At 43.6% G+C, this 13,512-nt stretch overlaps 1 protein-coding gene across 1 annotated transcript in view; it reads left to right on the forward strand.

Moving 5' to 3' along the window:
• LOC129695434 (perilipin-2-like) overlaps positions 1–13,512 on the forward strand; it is a 29,340-nt gene that overhangs the window by 12,921 nt on the left and 2,907 nt on the right. The window contains exons 4-7 of the mRNA XM_055632383.1: positions 1,954–2,036; positions 4,872–5,136; positions 6,125–6,303; positions 8,688–8,822. Coding sequence (XP_055488358.1) covers positions 1,954–2,036; positions 4,872–5,136; positions 6,125–6,303; positions 8,688–8,822 — 662 coding nt within the window. The remainder of the gene's footprint in view (positions 1–1,953; positions 2,037–4,871; positions 5,137–6,124; positions 6,304–8,687; positions 8,823–13,512) is intronic.

A 13,512-nucleotide genomic window follows, 5' to 3' on the forward strand; every position in this document is an offset into this window, starting at 1 on the left:
CACCCCGCGGCTCAGCCCAGCAGCGAGCAGGCAGGTAGGCGGATGGGCAGGGAGTGGACGGGCTAAGCAGCAGCGGTGGGCGGGACGGTCAGAGCGGCAGCAGCGGGTGGTCGGGCAGGACGGGGATGGGCTGAGTGGCGGCTGAGGCGGAGTGGGCAGAGGGAGGGAGGTAAAGTCGGGTTGCAGGGTGGCCGAGATGTTTGCATGGAGTTTGAGCCACACACTCACACGAAAACACGTACGCGCACACACAGTGCAAACTGGTCCAATCGTCAAGTCAACGGGATCTAAACCACAGGTAACAATGAATCATCTGTGGAGGAAGGAACTGCATGTGCTGCTTTTTATGGAGGGAGGGAAGGAGTGACTGAGGGTATGGGGAAGAGAGGAGGGAGAGTGCAGGGGATTGGGGGAGAGTTGGGGGCAGGGAGAGAGAGGGGGGAAAGTTGGGGAGGTGAGAAGGGAGAGTGGGAGTGGACACCTGCACAGTTGGGGGCTATGCGTGAGTGTTGGAATATTGTGTTGAAGGAATGGATGAGTGGTGGAATATTGCGTTGCACTTAGGGATCTAACGGGTGTGCACTTAGTATAGTTTACTCCTAAATCGCTGGGTGGCAGGAGGATTGGGGTTGTTGGAGATGGGAAATTATGCAATAAATTAGATTACTGGGAATTTAGTGTGATATTGGCACTGCTCTGAGAGAAAGCGAAGACATAATGGGTCGAGTGGCCTCTACCTGAGCCATACGGAACTATAAATATGAAATAAATCATTTAAGAACATGACGTTATAAACGTGATTAATTACTTTTACACAACACAATGAGTTGCTTTTGTAATCAAAATACATGTCCTTTCATCTCTAAATTCTAATACTAATTTCATAATGTACCTGCATACTTATTTTCTGAGAGATACATGTCTCTGTAACTTGGCATTTGTTAATTATGAAGGTTTTCTGTGAACCATCCTATCACCAACAGCCAAGACAGTGCACCAATGCCTCTTTCTTCTGGGGCCTGAAGAAATTTAGCACGTCTCCAGTGACTCTCACAAACATCTACAGGTGCACCATAGAAAGTATACTGACAGTTGCATCCCAGCTTGGTTTGAGAACAGCTTTGCCCTGGACCGCAATAAATTACATATGTGTGGATGTACTGTAGACATCCATCACACAGACCAGGTTTCCCCATCATTGACTCCACATACACTTCATGCTGCCCAAGAAAAGCAGCCAACATAACCAAAAGACTTGTTGCTGCCCTGTCATTCCTGCTCTTTGCACTCTGATCGGGCAGAAGATACAGAAGCTTGAAAGTGTGCACTGCTAGACTAACAGTCCTTCCATAAGATCGGGCACCATTTGATGTACCTCTATCCCATTTTGGACATTGGACTTCGACACTGGAACTTTCCGACTACAATGTTACGAGCAATACTCTACTCAAAGATTCTCAATCGCTTCCTTTGCTTTTGTACTTGAGTTTGACTTGATTATATTTATGTATTGTATTTGATTTGATTAGATAGCATGCTTTTCAGTCTACCTCATGAACATATGGCAATAATAATATTAAATGTCTGCCATTTACTTATTTGTTAATTCCCAATGACATTTTCCAAGGGAACAATATATGCCTTAGCAACTCTCCCTTAATATCCACATGTAGAAACGTTTTATCTATTTTTAAACAGAGGATCCCAGGTTATGGATAAAATGACCAATGGAATGCTCACTTTAAGCAAATTTTCCCAACTAACTTTGGACAAATATCTAGTACAATTTGATTTTAAAATAACTTGGTGGTTAAATAGGTGAAGCTTCTAAAAGATTTTAAGTAGTTATATATATGTTTGGAGAGGTTGTGCCATTATATTGGTTTCTGTTCAACGATAATAGTCTGATGAATTTCAGTCAACAAACTTGGATGTTTAACATTTCCTTTACAGTTGCTTTTGCAAATGATTATGCCTGCAAAGGACTGGACAGAATAGAAGAGAAGCTGCCTTTCATCCACCAATCCAGTAACCAGGTATGGATTTACTGAATATACCGTGAAGCAGCAGGTAATTTCCAGTGGTTGAACTGGAGGTTTAATTATCATGTGGAATTCAAATGTTTAGTTGGACTAATTATAGTGAATTCGATTGGATTTGTTTGCCTTTCCCTAATGTTGTTTTCATCCTGATTTAGAAAAAACTCTTCTTTGTTGATCTTATATTTCATCGGGTTGCTAGATAATCCATACTTAACTAAAACGCTCATCTTATACTCTTCTGGTTTGCGTTATTTGTAAATTTGTGCAGAAATGGTACCGGATGGTTCAACGATTTTTTGCCACCTTGCTCACCGTTTTCCTGCGCCCAAAGTGCATCAAGTTTTGTTTCAATCGGTGGAATATTACAAAAGGTATGAAGGTTTAATAATCATAAGATCAGCAGATTGGTCTTCTCTTCTGTCAATCACCAGGATGGCAACACCCCTTCTGGCACCCGCTGTCAATCACCGGGGCGAGGAGAATAAAGCCCTGGAGGCCAGGCTGAGCTCAGAAGCCGGGATTGAGTGAGTCCAGAAGCCGGCAGTCAGTCAGTGAGTGAGTCCAGAAGCCGTGAGTGAGTCCAGAAGCCGTGAGTGAGTCCAGAAGCCGTGAGTGAGTCCAGAAGCCGTGAGTGAGTCCAGAAGCCGTGAGTGAGTCCAGAAGCCGTGAGTGAGTCCAGAAGCCGTGAGTGTGTCCAGAAGCCGTGAGTGAGTCCAGAAGCCGTGAGTGAGTCCAGAAGCCGTGAGTGAGTCCAGAAGCCGTGAGTGAGTCCAGAAGCCGGGAGTGAGTCCAGAAGCCGTGAGTGAGTCCAGAAGCCGTGAGTGAGTCCAGAAGCCGTGAGTGAGTCCAGAAGCCGTGAGTGGGTCCAGAAGCCGTGAGTGAGTCCAGAAGCCGTGAGTGAGTCCAGAGGCCGTGAGTGAGTCCAGAAGCCGTGAGTGAGTCCAGAAGCCGTGAGTGAGTCCAGAAGCCGTGAGTGAGTCCAGAAGCCGTGAGTGAGTCCAGAAGCCGTGAGTGAGTCCAGAAGCCGTGAGTGAGTCCAGAAGCCGTGAGTGAGTCCAGAAGCCGTGAGTGAGTCCAGAAGCCGTGAGTGAGTCCAGAAGCAGTCAGTCAGTGAGTCGCCCCGAAGCCGGTCCGGTGTGCGAAGGCGGCCCGTTGTGTGGACCCTGGCTGAATGCGACGCTGACTGCTGCAACCTCAAGATCCTGGTGAAGTGAGAATGGGGGGCTCTGGCGGGGCAGGGCTCCGGCAGGGCACACACACCCCCCCCGCACACACCCCCCATCCCCCTCCCTCCCACACCCCCGACCCCCCCCCCCCCCCCCCAGCCTGAAGCCGTTCTCCTCCCCGGGTAGAGAACCTCCCTCTGGCCCCCAGCTGAAGCCTCTCCGTCCCCAGCTGCTGGACTAGCCCAAGCAAAGTCCATTCGACCCGCAATGTGCATACTAGCCCACCGGAAACCAGACCCTTCAGCCCACAACACACACACAATCCTTCCAGAAAGCCCTCCCCCCCCCACTGGCCCCCACCTGAAGCCCTCCCCCTCTCGCGGCTGCAGGATGCAGCCCCCTCTCCACACCTGGCCCCAGCCTGCTTCACATATTAAGCTTTAATAAAACCCTTGTCCACTTGCCATCCCCGTCAGCTGTGCCTGCGCAGTAATGCCTGCATGTTCTACGTCACACTGGGCGGGAAAGGCTGCGCCGGTGGAGAGCCGCTAAAAGTGGATGGGGGGGAGGGTTTGAGGGGGGATGGATTGAGTGCGTGGGGAGGTGAGGGGGGGGGGGGAATGATGGAGTGGGTGAGGAGGGATCAGGAGCATCATAACCGGAACCCTTCAGCCACGTCTGCGCAGTTGGGGGCTCTGGGTGAGTGGTGGAATATTGCGTTTGGGGACCATTCTCCTGTGAGAATGGGTCCCATTTAGTCTAGTGAAGAATAAATGCAAACCTATTAACGAAAAATCTTATTTCTCAAATACCTTTACCCAATTAATGGTGCCTACATTTACAATTGTTGCACAGGCCTTTAAACGTGAAGGGATCTTTTTTGTTTGGGTGGTTAATGGTGTTAATTCAATTGTAAACCTTATACAAGGTATAATTGTCTTAAAGGTTATTTAATCCAATTTAGTTTATACGTATTAAACAACTTTCTGCTGTGTAAAACAAAAAAATAAATGTTTGGCAGGTGGAGGGGGAGGCAAGCCTATAGAAGAATCCTGGTTGCAAATAATGTTCCCCAGCAAGGGCCTTGTATAACAGAAGTCATGTGCAAAAACAAAATATTGCTGATATTAGCAATTTAAATTAAACACAAAATGCTCAATATTCTGAAAGAAGGTCATCAATCTGAATCATTCACTCTTTCCCTTTCTCCATTGTGACCACTCGACCTTCAGAATATTTTGAGCAGATTGGTTTATACAAGATATAGGGTTTTGAGGAACATTTTGTTTTATGTGCTTTCCCTTTTATCACTCCAATTACACTTTGTATAAAATTGATAAGTATGCTGTGCAATAACCTTGTTTTACCAAACGTGGCTTTTTTAATCCACATTGTACATTTTTTAAATTTCTCAAAGATCCATTAAGATTAAACAAAGCACGTTAGTGCAAGATGTGTCTAAATCTTTGAGAGTGAAAAAATGCAACAATATTGTGACCTGATGTTAATAAAAATTCTGATCAATTCCAATGATGTTGCTTGTAAATTGGCTGAAGAAGGATCTTGAGGCTCATACTTTTTTTTGGATTTGGTTTGGTATTCTGATTGCACTCGGTATTTTGAATCATTTGAAGTGGTTGAGTAATATTAATTTTGTTCTCAGATTGTTGCAGATGCAAAATATGTGGTCACTACCAAAGTGTCTGATGCCAAGGAGACTTTTGCAAATACAATTTCTGGGGTAGTGGACAAGACAAAGGTCACAGTCAGCGAAAGTGTGGAAATGACCATTGCTATAGTGAACAGCAGTGTGAATCACATGCTTGAGTTGCATGTGGCTAAGGTCCTGAACAGTAGAGTAAATTCGGCTTTGACTAGCTCTGAAGTGCTGGTAGACCGCTATCTTCCACTGACGGAAGACGAGGAAGGTGAGAAATTACGGGTGGACACCAAGAAAAATATTTTACATTGTTTCCACATTTATCTTATTTACATTTTGATCCCGAGGATGATATTTCTTTTATCTATTTCTAAAGGTTTGTAAGGAAACAAATGTCATTGAGCTAACATTTAGCCATGCAGTTATTTCATTGTGGCAGAATATCAAAATGGCTTGATTACAAATAGTGCCAATCTTTACATTAAAAAATATTAACCAATAGTTAGCCAACAATAATGAGGCCAGTTGAAATTTAGTCATAATTATGCAGCATGGAAACATTTGCATGTGTTTGTCCCACATCCCTGCAAAGCTGTCCATCCAAGTACTTATCCAAATTGTATTTTTAATTACATTTGAATTGTTCCTGCCTCCACAGCTTCCTCTAATAACTAATTATATATACTCACCTGTGTCATAAAGTTGTCCCTTGAGGCTCTTATAAATCTTTTTCCTCTAACTTATGCACTCGGGATTAAAACTGCCCGACCATAGAATAGATGGTGACCATTCACTTCATACACGCAACGCCTGCTTTTATATACCATCTCTAAGGTTACCCCTCATCCTTCTATTTTCTAGGGGAAATTTCCCCAGCCTATCCAGTTTCCCCTTATAATTTAAGCCTTGTCATAACATCCTTGTGACACTTTTCTGTACCCTTTCCAGTTTAGTAATATCATTTCTATAGCTGGGTAACCAGAACTGTGCACAGTCCAATTGGTCTCACCGATAACTTGTACAGTTGCAACATAATGTCCTGGCTCCTGTACTCATTGCCCTGATGGATGAAGGAGAGTGTGCCAATGCCTTCTTTGCCACCATGCCTCACTGTGTCTTCACATTCATGGAACTATGTAGCTGTATCCCCAGAGATCTATGTTCTACTCTACTCTCCAGGGCTTACCATTCGCTGGTCCAGCCCTGCCCTGGTTTAACTAACAAAGTGCAATGTAGATTATGTTTTGTAATTTCAGCTGAGCAAGCCAAAATAATTGATGATTTCGAAGCACTGGCACCAAGTTATTATGCGAGATTGGGATATCTTTCTACTAAAGTACGTCAGCGGACTTATAAACAAGCGACGATAGCAATCCTCAATGCAAAGCAACAAAGTCAAGAGGTGATTTCTCAGCTTCGCCATAACCTTGATCTGGTAAGTTCACACAATGCCAATTACTCAAGAAGACAAGTCAAGTCAAGAATGGTTTATTGTCATATACCCCAAAACAGAACAGTGAAATTGTTACTTCACAACAGATATGTAAACATATTACTGTGTAAAACCCATAATAAACAACAAGAAAAAAGTTTTTGTGTGCAAAGTCAAAACTAACACCTTCAAGTCTATGTAGTTTGGGACTTATTTGGGAGATTAAAATGTTTAACAGCTTGATGATTGTAGGGAAGAAGCTGCTCGTGAACCTGGACATTACAGTTTTCAAGCTCCTATACCCTTTTCCCATTGGCAGGTGAAATGAGAGTATGGCCAGGGTGGTTTGGTTCTCTGATGATGCAGGCTGCCTTTTTGAGGCAGCAACTTGTAGATCCCTTCAGTGTTCGCCACTTTTTGGTAATCCGTGATGCCACCAGTCAATATGTTCAACTGTACACCTGTAGAAGTTAAAGGGAGTATTCCTTGACATGCCGAATCTCCCCATTCTCAGGAAGTAGAGGATTTTCTGGGCTTTCTTTGTGATTGCATCAATGTGCTGGGTCCAGGACAAATCTTCAGGAATTTGAAGCTTTTGAATATCTCGACCAACATCCCATCAATGAAGATAGGGTGGAAGAAGGTTTTCGGCCCGAAACGTCGCCTATTTCCTTCGCTCCATAGATGCTGCTGCACCCGCTGAGTTTCTCCAGCAATTTTGTGTACCTCCCATCAATGAAGGCAGGTTTGTAGTGTAGTTTGTAGTTAGTAGCAATGTAGGCGGCGCGACTCTCGTCAGCAGCGGCCTCTGCAGCCCGTCCGCGTTTTTATTATTTTTTGTCTATGTTTCTATGTAGTTTTTGTTATTTTTTGTTGGGGTGTGTGTGTGGGGGGGGGGGGGGTGGGGTGGGGTGGGAGGGAGGGAGGGGGGTAACTTTTAATTCTCTCCCTGCACGGGAGACCCGACCTTTTCTTGTCGGGTCTCCGTTGTCGTTGGGGCTGCAACGAGGAGCGGCCTCCAACAGGAGAAGACCGGGGACTCTGGTGCCGACGACTCACCTCACCGTCGCGGAGCTGGCCGAGTCCGGCGCGGGTGGAGCGGTGGTGGAGCACTGCTGCTGCTGTGGCCCGACCTCCGGAGATTCGGAGGCTGCAACTGCGGGTCTGGTGGACGGCGGCACCGGGAGCCCGCGGGTCCCTGGAGGGAGACCGCTTTTCAGGTCTCTCGCAACGGCGACTTCTCCCGCCCGAGTTGCGGGGTCGAAGAGCTCCTGGAGCGGGGCCTGACATCACCGCCCCGCGCGGCTTGGAATGGCCGTGGGACTCTGTGAGCGCACGCCGGGGGCTCTAACACCAAGACCCGGTGTGCGACCTCGCATCACCCAGCATGGCTTTAATGGCCGCGGGACAATCGCCATCGCCAGCCGGGGGCTTTGACTTTGACTCTGTCATGGGGGGGGGGGGGGGGGGGGGGATAGTGCAGTGGAGAGATAATTTTTTTTGGCCTTCCATCACAGCGATGTGATGGATGTTTATGTAAATTATGTTGTGTCTTGGGTCTATTTGTTTGTAATGTATGGCTGCAGAAACGGCATTTTGTTTGGAGCTCAAGGGGTCCAAATGACAATTAAATTGAATCTTGAATCTTGAATCTTGAGGTTTGTGGATTCTCGTCCTTCCTCTTCCAAAATCCACAATCAATTCCTCTTACTGATGTTGAGATCAAGGTTGGTGTTCTGCCACCACTTTGTCAGTCGATCGATCGCCCTTCTATACTCTTAACACATTGTCATCTGTAATTCGTCCTACAACGGTGGTGTCATCGGCGAACTGGAAAATGGAATTTGAACAGTGACCTGCTGCACACTCGTGAGTACAGAGTCAGTAGAGCAGGGGGCTGAGCTTGCAGCCTTGTTGTGCTACCAAGAAGGTTATCAAGAAGGTAGTCTTGCTGCTAATTCATACAGATTGTGGTCAATGTAATTTAAAGGAAATGCAGATGCTGGTTTATACCAATGGTGGACACAAAATGCTGGAGTAACTCAGTGGATCAGGCAGCATCTCTGGAGAAAATGGATAGGTGATGTTTTAGGTCCGGCCCTTCTTCGGACTGATTGTGGTGGGGGGGGGGGGGAACAGTATAATCAAGCTCTATTGTAAATTGTATTTTCAGGCTTTTAGGAATTGAAAATGTCCTCTTCTAGGTGTTAAAAATAGAATTCTGGTGTTCCTTACACACAATTTTGTGCTGTCTACTTTATTCTGAGAGTCTCAACCAAAGTGGACAAATTTGAACATGTATCCAGATTGAAATTGGCGAAACATCTGCAGATGGACCACCACAAACTCACTGAAATATGGTACTTAACTGTTCCTTTGTCTTCCAGATTGAGTACATCAGAGAAAACGTGACTACAGCAAGCCAACTGATTAATTATGCCCAGGCCAAGATATACCAGAAATTGGAAAAATGGAAAATGTCTAATTTAGGATGTCAGGCCAACGAACTACATGTGGCAAAAGTGAGTTTGCATGACATAGTCTTGTATTTAGTTTGATGTGTCTCAAAGTTCAGACCTGACAGATTAGTCATTAAATATTTCAACAACTTTGTGTGGGTGGAGCCATCAGCGAAAACAGTTGGGCTTTTAGGCTCTTCAATGCAAAGAAGGTGACATCACAAATGCAGAGTGTCTTTAAGACAACCAAGTTAATTTACTGATATTGCAAGGATCCAGAAATGGATTAATTGTGGAGCAATATATCTAAAATTAATGCACTTATCTGGTTTATCTCCTCACTCGTACAACTAGTCAGCATGTGAGAGGACTTTTACACATGCCTGCTTTCAAAATCATTCAACTGGCTGCAAACAATTAGTACATATTCAGATCAAGGCATTTGGGAACATGGCACAGTCAATGGACTCGGGTGCAGATTTAAATATAATTTATTTTAATACTGCAGCCCTTTTCCAAATCCAATACAAATTAAATTGAAGAATGGGAACAAAGAAACAGGATAAACACTCAAGCTTGATGTGTAACTGCAGTGGTTTGCAAAAGTATTCATACCCCTTGAACTTTTCCACATTTTGTCACAATGAAAAGTTGTGACCACAAACGTAAATGTATTTTATTGAGATTTTATGTGATAGACCCACACAAAGTGGCGCATAATTGTGAAGTGGAAGGAAAATGATACATGGTTTTCAATTTTGTTTACAAATAAAAAACTGAAAAGTGTGGCGTGCAAAAGTATTCAGCCCCCTTTACTCTGATACCCCTAAATAAAATCCAGTGCAACCAATTGCCTTCAGAAGTCACCTAATTAGTAAATAGAGTCCACTTGTGTGTAATCTAATCTCAGTATAAATACAGCTGTTCTATGAAGGCCTCAGAGGTTTGTTAGAGAACATTAGTGAACAAACAGCATCATGAAGCCCAAGGAACACACCAGACAGGTCAGGGATAAAGTTGTTGAGAAGTTTAAAGCAGGGTTAGGTTATAAAAAAATATCCCAAGCTTTGAACATCTCACGGAGTACTGTTCAATCCATCATCCGAAAATGGAAAGAGTATGGCACAACAGCAAACCTACCAAGACATGGCCGTCCACCTAAACTGACAGGCCGGACAAGGAGAGCATTGATCAAAGAAGCAGCCAAGAGGCCCATGGTAACTCTGGAAGAGCTGCAGATATCCACAGCTCAGTTGGGAGAATCTGTCCACAGGACAACTATTAGTCATGCACTTCACAAATCGGGCCTTTATGGAATAGTGACAAGAAGAAAGCCATTGTTGAAAAAAAGCCATAAGAAGTCCCGTTTGCAGTTAGCCACAAGCCATGCGGGGGACACAGCAAACGTGTGGAGGAAGGTGCTCTGGTCAGATGAGATCAAAATTGACGTTTTTGGCCTAAATGCAAAACGCTATGTGTGGCGGAAAACTAACACTGCACATCACCCTGAACACACCATCCCCACTGTGAAACATGGTGGTGGCAGCATCATGCTGTGGGGATGCTTTTCTTCTGAAGGGACAGGGAAGCTGGTCAGAGTTGATGGGAAGATGGATGGAGCCAAATACAGGGCAATCTTGGAAGAAAACCTGTTAGAGTCTGCAAAAGACTTGAGACTGGGGCTGAGGTTCACCTTCCAGCAGGACAACGGCCCTAAACATACAGCCAGAGCTACAATGGAATGGGTTAGAACAAAGCATATTCATGTGTTAGAATCGCCCTGTCAAAGTCCAGACCTAAATCCAATTGAGAATCTCTGGCAAGACTTGAAAATTGCTGTTCACAGACGCTCTCCATCCAATCTGACTGAGCTTGAGATATTTTGCAAAGAAGAATGGGCAAAAATTTCAGTCTCTAGATGTGCAAAGCTGGTAGAGCCATACCCCAAAATACTTTAATTGCAGCGAAAGGTGGTTCTACAATGTATTGACTCAGGGGGGCTGAATACTTTTGCACGCCACATTTTTCAGTTTTTTATTTGTAAAAAAAATTTGAAAACCATGTATCATTTTCCTTCCACTTCACAATTATGAACCACTTTGTTTTGGTCTATCACATAAAATCCCAATAAAATACATTTTCGTTTGTGGTTGTAACGCGACAAAATGTGGAAAGGTTCAAGGGGTATGAATACTTTTGCAAGACACTTGTATGCATCTTGGTCCTGTTTCCTTGTATCCTAACCTTCTGTTTTAAAATTAACAATAGGTAGGTAGTTGGCATTTACAGAAGGATAACATTTTGAATTTTGTTCAATCTAGTCTTGAAATTAAATAAAGACAATGACGCCGAATCAAGAGGTGATAATTAGGTAAATCTGCAGTTGATAAAGCAAAATTTCAAAATTTCAAAATGAAAACAAATTTCAGAAATAGCATTTTACAGCAAACTGTGAAATTGGTGGGTAGCAATTGGAAAGAAAGATTGAGGTGTTATATGTAACAGGAATTGCAACAAAAAAGTCACTGGAGAAGTTACAGGCATGAAAAGCTCACCGATTCCCTGGACTTGATGTCCACATACACTATAGATGCACAGATAGTTTAGGAACACCCTCTGCCGATTAGAAAGTAGAAAACTAATTGGTAGGCTGTTACTTGTTGAATTCTGAGGAGATAATTAAACTTTGGCTCCAAATTTTTCACAATTTCAAAAGTCGTAACTGAATGTAGGATGAACATATCCCAGTTTGATAGAGAAGGGAAGTGGGTTGGAAGAAGGATGCAGATTTCAGGTTTAGATGGTTAAGTGAAATAGCAAGATGGTGACAGATTTTGGGGAAATTATGAATTTATTCAACTCGGTAGGAAAAGTAAAATCTTGTTAAACTGGTAAAGATTGAACATACACAAGGATCTTGGTGTGGTAATTCCTAGTCATGCAGTCACCGCCAGAATGAACTGGAAAACAGAATAAATATTTAGCAGGAAAAAGACTAGCTCGACCCCAAGGCAGCTCCACAGTAACTGTAAAGCACTGTTGACCTATATAAAGAACTGTAACAGTTGGAAAACCCCATGCCCAATTAAAATATTTTTAAGAAAATTCCTTTCTGCTCCTCAAGCAGCCCAGGCACATGCTAGATAGCCGGATGCCTTTGTTCCAGTCACAAATTTGTCCAGTTATTCCACTGCATCTACTGGCAAAATTGGAGAATTGCAGTAGCCGAGAAAATTAGAACTACCTGGCGTTATCTATTTGGAAGTGTCTTGATTTAATTCATTATACAGAATAATTTGTTTACAAACTTCACGATACAGACAAATTGCAATTCATCTAAGTTTTACACTGTTCTAAAATAGGCTCAAGCACCATATAACCATATAACAATTACAGCACGGAAACAGGCCATCTCGGCCCTACAAGTCCGTGCCGAACAATTATTTTCCCCTAATCCCATCTACCTGCACTCAGACCATAACCCTCTATTCCTTTCCCATCCATATGCCTATCCAATTTATTTTTAAATGATAAAATCGAACCTGCCTCCACCACTACTGGAAGCTCAGTCCACACTGCTACCACTCTCTGAGTAAAGAAGTTCCCCCTCATGTTACCCCTAAACCTCCGTCCCTTAATTCTGGTTATGTTTGAATCTTCCCTACTCTCAATGGGAAAAGCTTGTCCACATTAACTCTGTCTATCCCTCTCATCATTTTAAGGACCTCTATCAAGTCCCCCTTAACCTTCTGCGCTCCAGAGAATAAAGACCTAACTTATTCAACTTTTCTCTGTAACTTAGTTGCTGAAACCCAGGCAACATTCTAGTAAATCTCCTCTGCACTCTCTCCATTTTGTTGACATCCTTCCTATAATTGGGCGACCAAAATTGTACACCATATTCCAGATTTGGTCTCACCAATGCCTTGTACAATTTTAACATTACATCCCAACTTCTATACTCAATGTTCTGATTTATAAAGGCTAGCATACCAAAAGCTTTCTTTACCGCACTATCTACATGAGATTCCACCTTCAGGGAACTATGCACAGTTATTCCTAGATCCCTCTGTTCAACTGCACTCCTCAATTCGCTACCATTTACCATGTACGTCCTATTTTGATTTGTCCTGCCAAGGTGTAGCACCTCACACTTATCAGCATTAAACGCCATCTGCTATCTTTCAGCCCATTCTTCCAAATGGCCTAAATCTCTCTGTAGACTTTGGAAATCTACTTCATTATCCACATCCCCACCTATCTTAGTATCATCTGCATACTTACTAATCCAATTTACCACACCTTCATCCAGATCATTGATGTACATGACAAACAACAGTGGACCCAACACAGATTCCTGTGGCACCCCACTAGTCACCGGCATCCAACCTGACAAACAGCCATCCATCATTACTCTCTGGCATCTCCCATTCAGCCACTATTGAATCCATCTTGCTACTCCTGCATTTATACCCAATAATTGAACCTTCTTAACCAACCTTCCATGAGGAACCTTGTCATAGGCCTTACTAAAGTCCATATAGACAACATCCACTGTTTTACTCTCATCAATTTCCCTAGTAACCTCTTCAAAAAATTAGTCAAACATGACCTTCCAGGCACAAATCCATGTTGACTGTTCGTAATCAGACCCTGTTTATCCAGATGCTTATATATATTATCTCTAAGTATCTTTTCCATTAATTTGCCCACCACTGAAGTCAAACTAACAGGTCTATAATTGCTAGGTTTA

This window comes from Leucoraja erinacea, chromosome 3, assembly GCF_028641065.1.
Source record: "Leucoraja erinacea ecotype New England chromosome 3, Leri_hhj_1, whole genome shotgun sequence".
Lineage (NCBI taxonomy): Eukaryota > Metazoa > Chordata > Chondrichthyes > Rajiformes > Rajidae > Leucoraja > Leucoraja erinaceus.